Source organism: Montipora capricornis, chromosome 4, assembly GCF_036669925.1.
Source record: "Montipora capricornis isolate CH-2021 chromosome 4, ASM3666992v2, whole genome shotgun sequence".
Lineage (NCBI taxonomy): Eukaryota > Metazoa > Cnidaria > Anthozoa > Scleractinia > Acroporidae > Montipora > Montipora capricornis.
In genome coordinates, this window is record NC_090886.1 from 36164402 (window position 1) to 36182663 (window position 18262).

The 18262-nt window shown below is 40.1% G+C and overlaps 1 protein-coding gene across 1 annotated transcript in view; it reads left to right on the forward strand.

The window, feature by feature from the left end:
• Positions 1-298: 298 nt before the first annotated feature.
• Positions 299-18262, forward strand: part of LOC138046620 (adhesion G-protein coupled receptor D1-like) — a 32616-nt gene continuing 14652 nt past the window's right edge. The window contains exons 1-8 of the mRNA XM_068893223.1: positions 299-455; positions 1029-1130; positions 3155-3230; positions 6092-6185; positions 8341-8346; positions 9260-9360; positions 10782-10884; positions 12900-13050. Of these exons, the coding sequence (XP_068749324.1) occupies positions 299-455; positions 1029-1130; positions 3155-3230; positions 6092-6185; positions 8341-8346; positions 9260-9360; positions 10782-10884; positions 12900-13050 (790 nt within the window). The remainder of the gene's footprint in view (positions 456-1028; positions 1131-3154; positions 3231-6091; positions 6186-8340; positions 8347-9259; positions 9361-10781; positions 10885-12899; positions 13051-18262) is intronic.

Here is an 18262-nt window from a genome sequence, read left to right on the forward strand (position 1 = left end):
TCTCTCATTGGCGTCTTTGTTCGACCATAAGCATTTTCACTTTACATCATTGTCACCTCGGTTTTGAAACTATGGAAACCTCAAATGCAGTAATTGTACAAAAAATGCATGCCAAACACACAATACTCATTTTTCACTCAATAAACCTTTTTGGTGTCGTCCCTTTGCTAAACCTCTGTACTGTACTCATCGTAAGGATACAGCTATTACAACAGTTGTCGGAATTAGTTCAGAAAACAATGAACACGAATGCCGTAACATTATTTTTCTTCAGAAATGGGTTTCATTTATGCGTAATATGATGAAGGATACCTTAATCAAATCTTCTGATAAGGGCGAACCTGACATAGAACGACAAGAAAATGCAATGATGACTTCAGATCTTTGCGAAACTTTTGTCGCTGCTGCCAGCTTAAATGAGTCAATGCCATTCGACGATCAAACAAGTGAATTTGGTGAGTGTCATTTTTTTTTTTTAATGAACTGAATGAGCAACATTTGACGATTTCATGCAATACGTCTTCTGCTGCAGATCGGAACATTACAGCAGCTACTATAGCTTCGCATGCTTTTCTACAGCAATTGTAGAAGGGTATGTAAAAAGTGCATCTAAGCCAAGAGTTGCATGGATGGCCATGAAATGACGAGTGCGGGAAAGTATAAAAAGGAATGGGTACGGAGAGTGTGGCGCAAAGAAGAAAGTACAAAGAGAGGAAACGGATAACGAAAGAGGGATTAAAAAGAGAAAGGAGGGGAGGGGATAGGCAGAGTGGGGAAAGGAGAGAGGGAGGAGAGACAGATGCGTGGGATGGACTGGGAGAGGGGAGGGGTAGACAGCGGAGAGGTTGAAAGTGAAAGGGGAAGAGAAGGAAAAGGGTTTGGAAAGTCGAAAGGAGAGAAAAGGGGAGAGAAGAGAGTTTATGGAAGTCGGGAAGGGTAGGGCTGGGCGATAAGAGCTTGACAAAAAATTTGACATGTATTTCTAAAGAAAGTTTGTTGCTTATCATATCCATAAATTTTTCTTGAAGATTTAAGCGTGACTCGGATTTACAGAAATGAGAGGCTTGGATTGGAATTCAAAGGGGGCGATTGGATTATGATTTCAGTTGACGATACCAATGAAACCAACGGTAAGCTATTTAAGCTACTTTTAGAGTAAAAAAGGGTGCATCATTTAACTATAACGCGAACATGGAACAATACGAAAGTTATGTCATGGCCTCGGGTGGTTAATCCATCAGATCTACCCAGAGGCACATGACCTTGAAACGTGTAACTTTTTAAGAACGAATAATTTTCATGGTCAAATATTTATTAATCCCTCCTACGTGATTTAGTTTTTCGTACATGTACTATCTGGCTGTTTCTGAAATTAAAGTTTTTAATTTCACACAGAGTTTGTTTCATTTGTTAACCTTATTTTGGGGTTGAGGGTTTGCTTTGTAAATTTCTCCCCCTAATTTTACAGACTAACCCTAAGTTTTGTTTATGATTTTTCCTCAACTCACCATTCACACACACAATATTCCCCTCAAACTACCTACTAATTAGTGAATGTTTTAGTTAATGGAGAGAAACCCCTTCTCGAAAAAAGGATTCTTCTATGAACACCAATTAAGAAAGCCACATCGGTTGCTAGGCTAACTGCTGCTTTATGTATTACTATTAAACAACCAACGTGTAGCAAAACGTTTTTGGTGTCCAAAGCTCATATGACTTCTATTCACGGTACTTTGCTTTCTTTGTATTAAGGCAACGGTCTCTGGCTACGTTTGCTGGTTCTGTTATGGTCTCCAGCTGCAAATTATCGGGGGGCGTAGCTGACGCCATTTTGCAAACTTGAAAATGAGAGGTACTGGGACCAACACCGTACAGCAACTTTCGGTTCCCGTCATCTCGTGCCAGACTCTCCGTTTCTAAACAGCGAATGCCGCCAAAACATTGGACAAAAATGGTCTCAGGCTTATCAATATAAACCGATCATGCTAGAAGTGCTATTTTTTAAAAATCTGAGAAAATTATGCTAGTTTCCACCAATTATGCCGAAAATTATGCTGGCACAATCAAAAGCCTACTAGCGCGAAGCCCGCGGAAACAAACGAACTTACAGTACGGACCACGAAAACGAGTTTATTAAGATGTTTACTAGATCTCTGATGTAAGAAGGCGTGCGCGGGAAAGGAAAGTAGTTATCTTCAAGCGGGACGTTCAGGGCATGCCTAAAAATCTGGAAACGAATAAATCTTGTTAGTTTTTGAATTAGTTTCTTGCAAAATGTAAACAGTTTCACAAGTTTATTTTGCATAAACAACAACTTGCTGAAAGAGCTTGCATCAAATTTAGCAGGTCGTACAGCGGTAGGGACACCCATCGGTGGTGTTCCGCGGGGGGGAGGTTGTATTTCCTCGCTGGAAAAGAAGTAATGTGAAGGTGCTAGGAAAAAGATTATTGTTGTCCTCGCAAATTGTTCTCAATCTCCTCGCGGTCGCGCCTCTCCTGGGAGAAATATATTTGTTGTGACGGTTATTCGGAGTCAACGTACCTTTTTTATTTCCTTGCAGCTCATTATAAAAACAAAACACGACTTTAAAAGTCTGAAATCCCAAAACTCCCGTGCTTGTTATTAATTTTGCGGCGTACACACGCATTGCATTCTTAAACTAGTGAGCTTTTGACGTCATTTTCTCCTCGATCCAGCTCTCTCAAGAACTTAAAGTTAGTAATGGCGGACCATTAAATAGGAAAATTCCAGTTAAAATAAACAGGTGTCTTTTTGAAATGAAGGCTTAAAAATTTGGTCGCTTATTGTTTAGTTAACATAGTTTTGAAATCCAAAGAAAAATAAGAATTGAATTTTGGTCACAGGGGTACTTTAATATAATTGCGTATGTTCCGTTTTCGTGGTAAACTAGACACTCGGGTCTTGGTTGTTTATCCCTGCGGCACGAGTTTGTGAAATAGCAAGTGCCATGTCTTACGAAGACACTTCAATAGCTGATGAATTTTCTTCGCTTTATGAACGGGCCACGTGATTGGTTGTGATTGGCCACACAAATTAAATTGTTGATTTCACGGAAACTCCATTCAATGCAGCTCCAATTATACTGGTGAGTAAACTAGTCACATTTTAGATTCTTTCGTTTTCCTTATTCAGGCGCGGTAGTTATGGGAGTGAGATATAAAAAAGTGCATAGGCTGTTTACAACTGCAAACAACACGAACAAAAGCAGGTATGCTTTCCGCCATTCTACTTGATCACTGTAAGTCCCCCATGGTTATATTAAGCTCAAGGCACACGTCTTAACTTTTAAAACATTTGATGATCAAAAAATGTTCAAGCCGAGAGAGTGTGTTATCATGATCTTTTGAGACTGGAAAACGGTCATTTCACGTCGTTCAGCCACTGGCAACTTGTTGAACGGAACAGGGCTTGTCTTCTGTTTCGTTAAACTTCGAATTCCCTTTCGTGGTGAATGGTCAATTTTCAATTCCTATTCAACATTCAAACGTTTAACCTTTTTTTCGCCAGCTCTAGGCGAAACAACGAAATCTCGTACTCTGCGAGACCCTGATTGTATTTGCGGTGGTTAAGGTGCGCCTGGAATGCCGAGAAAAAAATGATTTTGAATGGTGAAAGAACAAAAGATCAGAGTCGAAGTGCGGGGGAAGAATTCGCTTTTTTCGTTAAACGCAAACCAAGGAAAATCCAAAGTATTCCCGTACGTATCGGCACTGTTTTGTCATTTTACTCGTAGACTGTTCACAGTCTCCTATTTTTCCGTTTGATCGTCGGGATCGAGCACAAACTTTCGCCATCTTTGTTTTTAAAAGCGAGCGCGAACTGGGGAGAGCGATATAACTATCGAGTGGGTGGGGGGAGTGGAGGGGTTTTGGCAGGAAAAATAGGGAGACTGTCCGATCTTTACTGCGACTAGTGTTCAGCGAGTCCCGTTGCACCAGCAACGGCAATACCTGATTGGTCCATAACACAATGCATCTGTCAATAAAAATACAGGTTCGAAAACAACACGGCTTATCTGGAGAAAGAATCTCAAGAGTCTCAAGTTTTCGAAAGGCTATAGTTTAGGCGACTTGGTGGATTAGTCCTAAAAGAGGAACAGAAGGAAGCGATTACGCTTTTACTGCAAGGCAAGGATGTATTGGCTGTCCTTTCTACAGGATTCGAAAGAGCCTGATCTACCAAACCTTCGTAATTGTCAAGCAATTGGAAAATGGAAGCACTTCTGGGAGAGATCGGCCCTCGTGTTTGTTTATTGTACCGTTACGAAGTGTAGGAGAGGACCACATTAATTCTAATGATTTTGGTTTGAGCGTTAAGGCTTTTGAGAAAAATGTAGATGTATTAAATGAGATGAAGAACAACAACTTTCAAGTCATTTACCCTTCCGCTGGGCAAGCTTTGTCGAGAGACTACGGTTGTTGCGGGTTGAATCCACGCCGCTCAAGAGACAACTGTCGCTGATAGTTGTCGACGAAAGTCACGCCGTTGAAACTTGGTTAGTGTAATTTTCGTTTTTAATACCACTGCATGTAGAATCCCTCTTTTCATGCACGAAAAGGTTGTGGAATAGTTATGTCAAGTAACTGGATATCCACGCGTTTGGGGAAAAACCTGACAGCTTTTCCCTCAACATTCGACCGCAAGACGTACTGAGATTTCTCTTTTAGGTGTAGTCAGGCGAGTTTGTTTACCATACAATTTGCTGAAATCTGAATTTTTTTAATCAGTATTTTTCGTATTTCAGTTCAAAATGTGAACGGACTTTGCCGCATCTTTCCGTAACTGAAAACCTTCCTTGACAGGAGATCCGCGACGTGTTTAATTGTGAAGTCAAAAATCTGGATCTATACATACAGTGGTATTAAAAACGAAAATTACACTAACCAAGTTTCAACGGTGTGACTTTCGTCGACAAGTATCAGCGACAGTTGTCTCTCGAGCGGCGTGGATTCAACCCGCAAAAACCGTAGTCTCTCGACAAAGCTTACCCAGCGGAAGGGTAAATGACTTGAAATTTGTTGTTCTTCATCTCATTTAATACATCTACATTTTTCTCAAAACCCTTAACGCTCAAACCAAAATCATTAGGATTAATGTTTTCCTCTCCTACACTTCGTAACGGTACAATAAACAAACACGAGGGCCGATCTCTTCCAGAAGTGCTTTCATTTTCCAATTGCTTGACAATTACGAAGGTTTGGTAGATCAGGCTCTTTCGAATCCTGTAGAAAGGACAGCCAATACATCCTTGCCTTGCAGCAAAAGCGTAATCGCTTCCTTCTGTTCCTCTTTTAGGACTAATCCACCAAGTCGCCTAAACTATAGCCTTTCGAAAACTTGAGACTCTTGAGATTCTTTCTCCAGATAAGCCATGTTGTTTTCGAACCTGTATTTTTATTGACAGATGCATTGTGTTATGGACCAATCAGGTATTGCCGTTGCTGGTGCAACGGGACTCGCTGAACACTAGTCGCAGTAAAGATCGGACAGTCTCCCTATTTTTCCTGCCAAAACCCCTCCACTCCCCCCACCCACTCGATAGTTATATCGCTCTCCCCAGTTCGCGCTCGCTTTTAAAAACAAAGATGGCGAAAGTTTGTGCTCGATCCCGACGATCAAACGGAAAAATAGGAGACTGTGAACAGTCTATTTTACTCGCAGTTATCCATGATTTCAAAGTTACTACCAAAAGCGATGACATATTTTAAAACTCAAGAGCAGTTCCCATCTCCCTTACCTTATAACGTGTTGAAAGCCTAAAAAACTACGTGTACATGTTGGGTGGGGCGGGAGGAAGGGGTGGACACGTATGTTTTACGTGTTTTGTATCCCGTTCAACTTCTTCACGCTTTATAAATACACATTTAATTTCCTCGTTGTCAAAACGTAGAGCCAAAAAAATCGAAGGGAAATTTCTTCCCAACGAAGTGTCTGGTAGATCCTAATAAACTATAATTTGTTTCTTCCCGAGATCGGTTCGCTGAAGTCTGATGTTTATGTCACTTTTAGTCTTGTCTCGTTATCTTCACTTCATTCTGTTCTTTGTTTGTTTGTTTGTTTCTTTTACAGGACGATTAACACCAATATAATGTCAGCTTCACTATTTCCTCCTTCAAAAGCAGAGTTGCTAAAAAATGTCACCTTGGTCTTTAAGAACTTTAAGGTATCAGTGATTACATAATACACTTATTTGGCATTTTGCGTTCTCACATATGATCATTAGAGGACAGACGCATAGCTGGCGTCATCAAAAAACAATCACAGAAGACGCCAAATTGTGGTAAGAACATCCGTGACACCGCCTGGTGTGCCACGTTTTTGTTCTTGCCACATTTTGACGTCATGCGGGATTTTTTTCTGAACAGACGCATGGCAACATGCAATTTATTTGCTAAATCTGTTCAGTCGGTTAAAAGGCCTTTTAGTTTATGATTGGCTAATAAATCAATGGAACTCAACCTTTCGTAAAAAAAAGCATCATCCTTGAAAACAAATGAGTCGGTATGTTTGGAGATTGGCAGATTAATAATAAACTCATGATCTGTGATACTGATCGCTCGCCTAGCTCTGATTGCAGTTTAACTGATTTTATCGTAAAAAAGTAAATTTGACGTATTCAAATTGGAAGAAATACGACGGCGGGATCAATTTTTTTGTCATTATTTTTTCTTCGTCCGTAGCATCGAAGACGCGCCTATTGAGTCCATTTGAGAATTTAAGTTTAATCTTGTAGCTTTCGTCAGAGCAGAGTTTTAATTGCTTTTAATGGATGGATAGTTGCACAAGTTCCAAGAAGTTTACTTGACTTTAGTCCGCAGGAAATGAAAGAGAATGTGTGTTCTGGAATCTCTCAGAAAGCAAGTAAGAAAACTTAAAGTGTATATGGAAGATTTTTCTTTATTCACCAATCAAAACATCATCGTTTTTGAGATTTAAAAAAAACCCAAAAAATTCCATACTGATTTACAGCCTTTTAAAGATCGCAATTTTCACTTCCGGGGACGGGGGATACACAACCGCGCTCGTAAGGAGACTGGAAATAGCAGGCCAGTGATGTCAATTGCCCGAAGCGGAAAATACGATAATACTCTTTGAGGCTCGTGAGGCATTCCTCATACACAGAGGAAAAACACTGGAGCCTGCAGGCCTTAACAGAAGAGATGAAATGTAATTTAGTTTAGCTACTTTTTTATTTTCTTTTGTTTATTTTACCTTGTTATCATGTATTATTATCTTTCCTCTTTTTTTATGCATTTCCGTTTTTATTAATTTTACACATCATGTAGCCTTTTTATGTCATTTCCGGTAAATATAAAGATCTTGTAAAAAGCGTTTATCCATTCAATAAACCTGAAGAAGGATGGTGTTCGCCAGCCGAAATATTGTAACAACGCCTATATTCACGTTGTCTTGACCAACCTTTGCGGTATATTTTCTACTCCTTGTTTGTCTACCCAAATTTTGCATAAGCATTGTTTCCAACTTCTCTTGGGGCTTGGTCCCAAGAGAAAAAAAAACAATGCTTACTCAAAAATTTGGGTGGACAAACAAAGATGATTATGGTATTTCCCGCTTCGGGCAATACGGCAGAGCCAGCCGTTAGTTGACGTCACAGTTGTGCTAGCCCCAGTCTCCTTACCAGCGTGGTTTTGTATCCCTCCTTCCCCGGAAGTGAAAATGTTGATTTTTCATTCTAAAGGTCGCATGGAAGGAGAATCGATATGGAATTTTTTTCATTGTCTTTATCTCAGAAAACCATGATCTTTCAATTGAGTAAATGAAGGAAAATCTGTCATTGACACTTTAAACAATATCTGTGTAATATATAGATTTAGCCAAGCCTAAAGGCGGAGCTCCCGGCTTACCGGTATTTATTCTTACAATAAGTTAACCTGGCTTGAACCTGCGATCCAATCGAAACCCAGTACCTGGTCAACGGTCAACACCTGACCGAGATGAGCTCTAAACTTGAGCCCTCGACATGGTCACGTGTTACTACTCAGCCGATGCCTTGTTTTGACAGGTGTCAATTGATCATAAAATGATTTACCTAAACTAGCTGGAATATAGCCGCATGGTTAAGCTCTCAACTTGAGCCCGCGATATGGTCACATTGTCATACATGGAGGGTTGGACGTATGGTCGTACAGGGACCAAAACCAAATTTTCTCGCACAGATAAGTCAACATTTTTCTTAACCATGGTGCTTCGCGCGCGTGGACAGGAGCTCATCAAGGGGATCTCTACCTCCACTAATTCCTTGATTTAACCCTTTTCCGAATTTTTATTTTTATGTTAATTTTCTTTATCTTTTTTAGGAACAGGTTTTTCCCGCGAAAAGTATCATATTTCCTTTGATGCTGAGATAGCTTTGTTTTGATTGGCTTTTACAACAGTGGACGTGCTGAATCTCCCAAGGGAGGCGTTCTATAAGTAAAATCATGACGCACAGCGCGGGAAAGGCGCGGGAAGCTCCGAATAGTTTCTTTGGTTGGCTACGACCGCTGCGCGGGAATTTTGAGCTTATCACCGTGCGCAGCACTGCAAAACCCAAGAAATCCCGAATTTTTTTTTCCACACCAATTGAAGATTCATTTTACAAACTGTTCCATGGATAAACTAATATTTCTCTATTCATTAAGATGGTCAGGGGACGGTTGTTACGTCAATTTTACACCAGGCAGCTCAGAAACAGTGTGTGTTTGCAACCATTTAACACATTTTGCAGTGCTTATGGACCTCATAAATGTTGACGCTAAACTCGTAAGTGCACATAAATCTGTAATCGTTTCCATAATAGTCAAATAATTTTATAAAACATCATGTCGTGTATGAGACGAAAGAAGCGAGACCAGCACTACAAGATAAACACGGTCTGAATTACAAAAGTTATTTTAAAATTGAACACCGTTTGTATTTATATAGTTTAAATAGGCTAAAGTTTTACAAATACCAACAGCAACTTCCAACATATATAATATATATGTATTATGTATGTATTATGTGTTAGAAAAAAAACCATGAAAGACAAACCGAGCAAAATAACACACGTGTGAGATGCTTGGGTTTCGGAACTTGCCTGCCATCAGCCCAGTGTAAAACGTGTTTCGATCAGCCTTAGCGATGAGGATGAGATGTTCATTCTTATCTGTACCATGAAATGTTATGTGATCTGAATTCTCTTGTCCTCGGCTGTTCATCATGAATTATTAATGATTTGTTTACAATTTTTAACAGTCTCAAACGGACAGGAAACTATTGGAGATCCTTACGTATGTAGGCTTGGGATTGTCTATCCTGGAATCTGTCATCACTATAATCAGCCACTGGGTGCTAACGTACGTCACAAAAAATACATGAAATAAATCATCTTAAGAGTTTCTGCGTGGAGCTGTGTTTGTGATATGCAACCAGTTTATATAGGCATAAGTAACAAATACGTAATAGTAATAGGCCATTTGCACGATTGTATCATTTTATTAAGGACCTTACGAATCGACAACCTTTACACGACGGCGCCGTTAGGTTGCGTGACATGTCTGCTACGCATGCCTCTATGAGCACTTGCCGGAGTCGCGCGAAAGTTGACAACATTGAAAATAGAAGCGATGTTAGTTGTCAAATTTTCTGTTGATGCTCCAGGTGTTTTTGCCGGGTCATCAAGTATCACATTTAGGGGCATGTTATTCAAGTAACGACCTTCTGCTGCACCATGGCGAATAGTCCAACTAAAAATAAAAGCGCTAGCGAAATTTAAAGGCAAATCTTCATGCATAGCTCTTGAGACACATGCATAAGAAGTGGTCATCTCGTCATGCAGCTGAAGCTGTTCAGCAAGTTCATAAATGTCCTCCCCAGGCCTATAGAAACAAAACTGAACCTTGCATTCATCGTTTGTTTTGTCTTCCGAATCGAACGTTCCATAGTTCCTGTGTGAAAATCGTGTAAAAGTACAAATTCTACAGGAAGGAGACGCGGTACTGTGAGGTGACTCAACGGCGCCGTCTTGCAAACGTCGTCGACTCGTAAGCTCCCTATTATCAAGATCAGAAAGCTATAAAAATGTAGTAGTAGTAGTAGTAGTAGTAGTAGTAGTAGTAGTAGTAGTAGTAGTAGTAGTAGTAGTAGTAGTAGTAGTAGTAGTAGTAGTAGTAGTAGTAGTAGTAGTAAGATTTTTCTCCTTTTATTGGGAAAAGAGACAATTGGTCGAGTTTGTTTGAGACTAGAAGCTACTCAAAGTATTTTCGAAGGAGGGCCTATGGCGCAGTGGTTAGGGTAGTTGCTTCGAGATCCAGAGCTTATGAGTTCTGACCCTTTATTGAATTTGATCCCTGGTTCAACTTCTCGGCTGCATTTGATTCTTAAAACAGTTTTTGTTCTGTTGCATCATTATATGTATCATTTGCCCAAAGAAGCCCCTTTGGGGAGTGGTCAGTTAAATATGAATGTATATGTAACATGTGCCGTTATGCAAATGATCTGGGTACAAATGTTGACGGGCAATCAAAAGGACAAAGGAAGCTACTAAGGAATCTATTTTTTGCGTCCTCCGTCATAACGGCGATACCACCGACAGTGGTAACAAAAGAAAATGAAGTGTAAAAATGATGCCGTGAATAAGGGTGGGGGGGGGGGGGGGGGAAGGAAGAAGGGGCTCTAATAGAACATTTACAGTAGTGGCCCGGCCGCCCACCTCCATTTCATAATTAACAAATAATTGATGCGTGAGTTCATGTTCTTTTTGTTTACTTTTCTCTAGAGAGAGGAGTTCGCCTTTATTCCAGATTCGTGTGAGCTTGATGTCCTCTCTATTGACAGGACAAATCACCTTTCTTGTTGGAATTAATGCCACGGCCAATAAGGTTAGTAAAAACCGAATGAATGAGGAAAATGGATGAGAGAAAGACGAGGCGAACAAGAGGAAAAACAGACTGTCTAATTGCGTAGGATGTGAGGCGAGCGCGCTAAGTAGTTACTAGATCGAATTGATACGCTATAGTCAGGTGTGAAACTTTATGACAACTACATAATATTACGTTAGGTGAGGTGAAGCTGCTGTGTATATATAAAATGTCACACTCGACGGTCATTAATAACTAACCACTATTATCAATACGCCGGGCCGAATGACAAACTGCCCTCTGTAAAACCCGCCATTTTGCGGGCCAAACGGAAAATGCCCAGGCTGAAATGCATTTGCCCCCCTGACTCTGATTAACTGCGCATGCAAAGATGTCAAACAACGTCGCTCGGCCAATGAGATCCTGAGGATACCATTTCAATGCCAAACTTAGCGCGAATTATTGTTGATGTGATTTTCTTTTTTTTTACTCTTTTCTTCTCTCAATTCTTGCTCTTGTGTAGCTGATCGTATTATAGCAACAACATTCTATACCATAGATTCATGCTACATCTTTGTTAAACATTTTTCCCTATTAAATGAATTTGTACGATTTGGCCTTGTGTATACACCTTATTCCAAAATGGCCGCCATTTCGGTATTCTCTTGTTTCCGTGCAAATTGGCCCTTATGGCCTCGTCCATGGTTAGATATTCTAGTGAATTTTGCGTTTGAAAGCGAGGCCATAAGGGCCAATTTCCATGGAAACAAAAGAATAGTAAAATGGCTGCCATTTTGGAATAAGGTATATTGATAATAATGATTAATCACATGACTTTTGTTGGGCATATAGTTCATTCATGTCCCTCGTAGCGTGATTTGCACCCTGGCTCCGCTCGGGCGCAAATGATGCTACTCGGGCCGCAAATAAACTATATGACCTCCAAAAGTCATGTAATTGCCTAATTCTCGAAACGAGTGCCAAGAGGGGTGTATGGAATGACCGTTGTGTTATGCATTTGTCAAAAAGTATCACACATGACTGTGGCATATCAATTTTAGTCACACCTGTTCGAAAATGGTTTAGGATGACTAATTGGTACGTGCTCTTGCTTTGCCACTGTTTCGCAGCCGAGCCATAAATTGAACTGAGAAAACGAAAGGAAAGGAAAAGAAAGGAACTTTATTTAAGTGTCTAGTCATTCTAGCGCTGGAGCACTAATTGTGGACACTGTAAACTGAAATTAACAATTAACACAAATCAAGTCAAATATTGGTTTTTGAGGAGAGGGGAAACCGGATTTCCCGGAGAAAACCTCTCGGTGCAGAGTAGAGAACCAACAAACTCAACCCACATGTGATGCCGAGTCAGGGAATCGAACCCAGGCCACATTGGTGGGAAGGGAGTGCTCTCACCACTGCGCCATCCCTGCACAAGGGCCGAAACTCACACTACGGCCCCGAAAACGGACCAGTTAGTTCGTCAGGGGTATGAAGCGTAGGCCCTGTACTGCATGTATTAATAAAACTGATTTGTTCATAATCATCATCAAAGAAACCAAACACTGGTCGCAAAGACTCGACGTTATGGTATGACCTATGACCCGTCGAAGGTCCCGAAACTTTTCGGGCCTTTTTCGAGTGGCATACCTCCCTATGTACTTTATGAACGGAGAGTCACCAAACTTCATAGCCATTTTGCTTTTCGTTATGTTGAAAACATGTCAAAAGGCCATCTTGTCAAAAAAATTGGATAGCAGTTTTCTAAATGCCTTTTCTGGTCCAAAAAGATTTCGGGACGTTGGAGAAACGGGCCCCTGGTTATAACAGCAAACTCCAGATTGGAGCACAAACGCTATCACGAATAGGAATTCTCTGTTCTGCACATGCGCACTAGCTTTGGATTGCGCTATTTTTTTCTTTGTGCATCAACTCATACTCCACTCTCCACAGTCCCTCATGGAGGTTACGGATCCTAGCGCATCTGTTCTTGCAGTCAATCGCACCAATGACCGGCTTCTCAATTATATTTTACAGGGCGCCTGTGTGGCGGCAGCCGCTTTAATGCAGTACTTTTTTATGGCAGCTTTATGCTGGATGCTGGTGGATGGAATTCATCTTTACTTGTTCACTGTTAAGGTCTACAACGTTAGCCATAAAATGCTCGTGTATCATCTCTTGTCATGGGGTAAGCCCATAATGGTTAAAATCAAACTGTATCGATTTCGTAGCTCCTTCAACGTATCATACAGTACTTCTATATTCTATTTTACCACAATTGCTTGTAATCTCGCAATCTGATTGGCTAATTTTCCGTTGTCGATAACAGTCTAGACAGCGCTGTATGCGTCATGTTCGCGTCAATTTGTCACGCAATGTAATAGCCAATCAGGAACGCCCATTCTGGGAAATAAACCAATCATATTGCGAGAAAGTTATAGACAACGCTTGCTCTTTCTTCGAGTCATGATTTTGGTCACGCTCTGAACTGATAAAAATTTTCTTTGGCGTTGAATATTGTGGCAAAAAACAAATCGAAAGTGGTTGAGCGTTGTCTGTATTCTTATCGACAACGACATTCGTCATCAGAGTGGTGAAAATTTGTTGTGGACTCACTCGGCTGGGTCTCCTGAGTCCACAACATTTTGACCACGTCGAATTGTTAAGTTGTTGCATTTGCAAGTGAAGTGCTGCAAATGAGATGTGGAAGTATTGAGTAATATTTGCACAACTTTTAAAGCTTGCAGTTGTATTTAATACATTGAAACAATTGAATGATTTAAGACAACAATGTTTTTATTGACTCAACTGCATAAAAGATGTCTTATAACTGAATTATGAATCCTTTTGCGATTTTTTTTTCTAAGTATTGACTTATAATATTATTTCCGGCTAAGTGTTGCTTCTTTTATGTTCAAATAAATGCTCAACATAGAGATTTAACGTTCTTTCGGTAGAAATTTTTTGTAATTTCATTTCCCTGTAAAAATTTGCACAACAAGAACAAAGATAAACATCACGTCACTCACGAACACAATTCAAAGGTCGCATTATTCTCTTGCAAAACAGAGATGTTTTAATTGATAGCCAAGGTCCACTCTTTAGCAATCACCCTTTGAAATTTCAGAGAAATCGACCTTCCGCGAATATTTTATGATTATTTTTTAGAGACATGATGAAAGGCATGCAGGCAAAAGCGATAACGTAACTTACGCGTCAGGGGCACCCAGCGAATCCGTTCCTCACTTTATCTGCTCCAGAGGAATCTTGCTGGCTGGCAAAAATACAGGTGTTCCGATGAGCTGGCTGGGAATTACTGACTTTTTCTAGCATTTCAACCCGAGCTGGCTGTAGAAACTCTGAAAACTTATCTAGCTGGCTGGGAAATTTCTTGTGTGTCTTGCTGGGAAAAAGGAACAGATAATGCTTTCCCAGAAACAATGAAAAACACCTGAAAATGGCTTAATAACATTTATTTTCATTAACTGGGGTATAATAATACATTTTACAACAAATTGGTCGTTGGGTGCCCCTGACGCGTCGCCAAAAGTGATGATTTTTTTTGTCACAATATGCCTCCCAATCAAAAAGTATCATATCAGAAACCTGAAATCATTCTAAAAGGTATTCTACGCAAAAAGTAGGTAATTTTGAGAGTGGAAAACAAGTTAACGGCCGAAGTTATAGAGAAGTCGCGTGGAATACTAATGATCGATGTTTATGCAACAGAGTCAGAACTTTACAGTTTTTCACATGAATATCGGTTACGATTGCGATGTTTTGCAATAAAAACCAGCCAGATGCCTTCGCTAGGCTCCAAAGAAGCTCTCAATGTAATTTTTCCGTGACTTCGACTAAAATTCTTTTTTTTTCCTCTACTGCGGACGACATTTTTTTCTCGCTGGAGGGTCACAGAATGACGTCAAAATCATCAGGACAGACAAACAGACACAAAATCGAGAAATCGAGATTTTTCCTGGCATATAGAGCACACAGGGATACCGTCAAGATTAGTGTTGCTGCTCGCTTTGTGGCTCGCAGCAATAATGACATTCCATATCATAAGATAACACAGGCAATTCAAACAATGAATCTAAGCATGATGACCATAATCATTGTACTGAGAGATACAGTCGAACCTGTATATAACGGCCACCCTCGGGACTTGAGAAACTGGCCGCTTAATACAGGTGGCCGCTTAATACAGGATCACTAAAAATACTCACTGGGCGTGGTCTAATGTCAATTTTAATGGCGTATCATACAAATACACTTCATGCAAGGAAACAATAGAACAATCAACACTCTTTCAAGCGATCTACTGGCTTTAAACAAAGTTCAGTGCCAACTTGTAACTTAACGGCAAAATAAAAGTGACATTAAAGTATACAGTTATTGTACTGCATTTCTATGACTAAGTTCACAACAAAATATCTAATTCCGTCATTTCATAGTTGTTCAATGTGCATAAATAAAGGAAATGTTTCTAATTAAAAGTAGCACAATAGACAACAAAACTGTTCAAGTTAAAGAAGTAATAGGGTAGGAAATACGAAGTCTTAAAAAAGTCGGACATGTACGTCGCCTTTTTGACTACCAAATTATCGGCGGACGTTTTGTAAGACATCCAAGACATCCCACTATTGACTCATAATCTGATGTGGCTCACTTGGAAAGTTCTTTCTACAGCTAAAATATGACAAAGGAACTTCTTCACGTCTACTTTTGTATCCGTGGGTACCATGCATACTTGAGTATATGGGAGCCAAAAGTCGATGAGATGTACGCATTGAAGCGAGAGCCGCAAAATAAGGAAGACTCAAATACTGTGGCAATTGTTTGCCCAAAATTACGGAAAAATTACGTGGCAAAACCACTTCGAAACCATATTCTCACCCTAATTAAATTATGGACGATTATGAAGTGATTGGACATGCACCTAAGTTGATGGCATTGTGGCTAACCAAATTTTTTGAAATGGCCTACAAACAAAGGGAAAGTTACGGTGAAAGGGCAAGCGAGTTAACAGAGGTGGAGGTTATGGCCTGGAAATCCCTTGCGAGTATGGGTTTGAAGGCGATCCATTCTCCATCACATGGCTAAAGAACAAGCTAATTGAAGACGGATTTCTAGCTGAAGAGTGAAGCATATCTTCAAAACGATTATTTTTTTGCGTTTTTTGATTTTGTACTGTACTTAAGCACATTGCAGACATCTGAAAAGCGTTAACGACACTAAAGAACCGATTGTCAGTTTACAGTAGCTTTGCAAATAATATTTCTTCATAGTGATGAAGGACTGCATTTTAAACACAATAAAACACCACATAAAATGGCATACGGCTTAGTTTCCGTTCAGGGTGGCCGCTTAATACAGGTAAAAATAACAAAGAAAGACAAACATGGGACGGCACAGGGTGGCCGCGGCCGCTTAATAGAGGTGGCCGCCTAATACAGGTAACAAATACAGCGTTTGTATGAGCGAAAAATCGGGACTTTGAAAACTGGCCGCTTAATACAGAGCTGTTATATACAGGTTCGACTCCTGCAAAGAAGCACTCGGATTTTTTCGAGTATCCTCGAGTCTACATCGAAAATAAAATTTTTCATCATCATCATCATTATTATCTTCTTAATCCAATATTAACATACGCTGAGTCGGGCACGCATTTTCTTCCATTACTTGCTTGCTCGCTCGCTCGCTCGCTCACTCATTCACTCACTCACTCACTCACTCACTCACTCACTCACTCACTCACTCACTCACTCACTCACTCACTCACTCACTCACTCACTCACTCACTCACTCACTCACTCACTCACTCACTCACTCACTCACTCACTCACTCACTCACTCACTCACTCACTCACTGATGAGTGAGTGATGCCCTTGATGCCTTTGATGCCCTTTGATGCCTTTGATGCCTTTGATGCCCTTGATGCCCTTTGATGCCTTTGATGCCCTTTGATGCCTTTGATGCCCTTGTCAAACCTATACTACTATATGGATGCGAAATATGGGGACCGGAGCTATTATCATATAAGACCCATTTTGACAAAAGCACTATCGAACAAGTCCATATCAAGTTCTGTAAACAAACACTAAATACCCCATGGTACACAGAGAACATTGCCTGTAGGGCAGAACTTGGACGGTACCCTTTAAGTATAGACATAAAAGCTTCAATATTTAGTTACTCGCTTAGATTACAGCATAAAACAGTCAATCCTCTATTAAAGGAAGCCTTTCATCACGCAAAAAGTCACAGCCAATTTTTTGATGTATTAAATAATGACGAAACTATACGAATGCACTCTATAGGCAATACATCAAGCCAACTACACATTAAGAATGCTCGTTCCTCCATAAAGAATCAGCTTAAAAAGGACTACATTCGAAATTGGCTGAAGGCTCGCAACAACACTTCCGAAGGCTCTAGAGAGAAATTTACACACAAAGAAGTCAAATTCGACTACCAATTGGAAGACTATCTCAAAACTATCAGAAACCCAGCACATAGAATAAGTATGACAAAATTGCGTCTGGGGGTTCATAGCTTGCGAATACAGACTGGGAAATACGAAAATAGAGGTGCACCAATCCCAGTAGATGGAAGAACGTGTTTAGTCTGCAATAGAGGCTATATAGAAGATGAGCGGCACTTCTTGATGTATTGCCCAGGGTACGATAACATTAGAAATGAGCTCCATTCTCTCCTTTCAACACACGATGTTGTTTTCAAAAGCCTTAATGATGAGGATAAAATTAGGTATTTACTTACCCTAGAAAACGAAAGCACTTCAAAGATAATAGGTAAATACACATATTTAATGTTTCAGAAGAGAAAAGACTTCCTAAATGCAAAATAATTAAAATAATAATTTTATACCAATTGTATTACAAGTAATTGTATGATCTTTTTAGTTAATTAGTTATTCAAGTAGATATCATCACCTTTATTGTAACGAGACCGATACCTCCCTTTGGAGAGTAAGGCGCAATAAAGATTTACTGTTTACTGTTTACTGTTTACTCACTCACTCACTCACTCACTCACTCACTAACTCACTCACTCACTCGCTCGCTCGCTGCCTGACTGACTGACTGTCTGACAGACAGACAAAAGCTTAGTTCCAAATAGACTCATCGAACATGGCGTCTCTTATTTCTTTAATATTCTACAATCCAGTGTCAGTCTTGATGATGTCAATGTATGCAGTACTTGGTCTACCTCGATTTAGGTGACCAAGTTGCGGTTTCTAAACCGCACTTTAAAATCGAAGCCGTTTCTTCACAGGTAGCCCAAGCTCGATACACGAGTATCCACTGTACTGTAGTACATTATGCAAGAGTAGAAATATAAGGATTTGTATGGGGAAAACGGTTTTTGTCAAAATTCA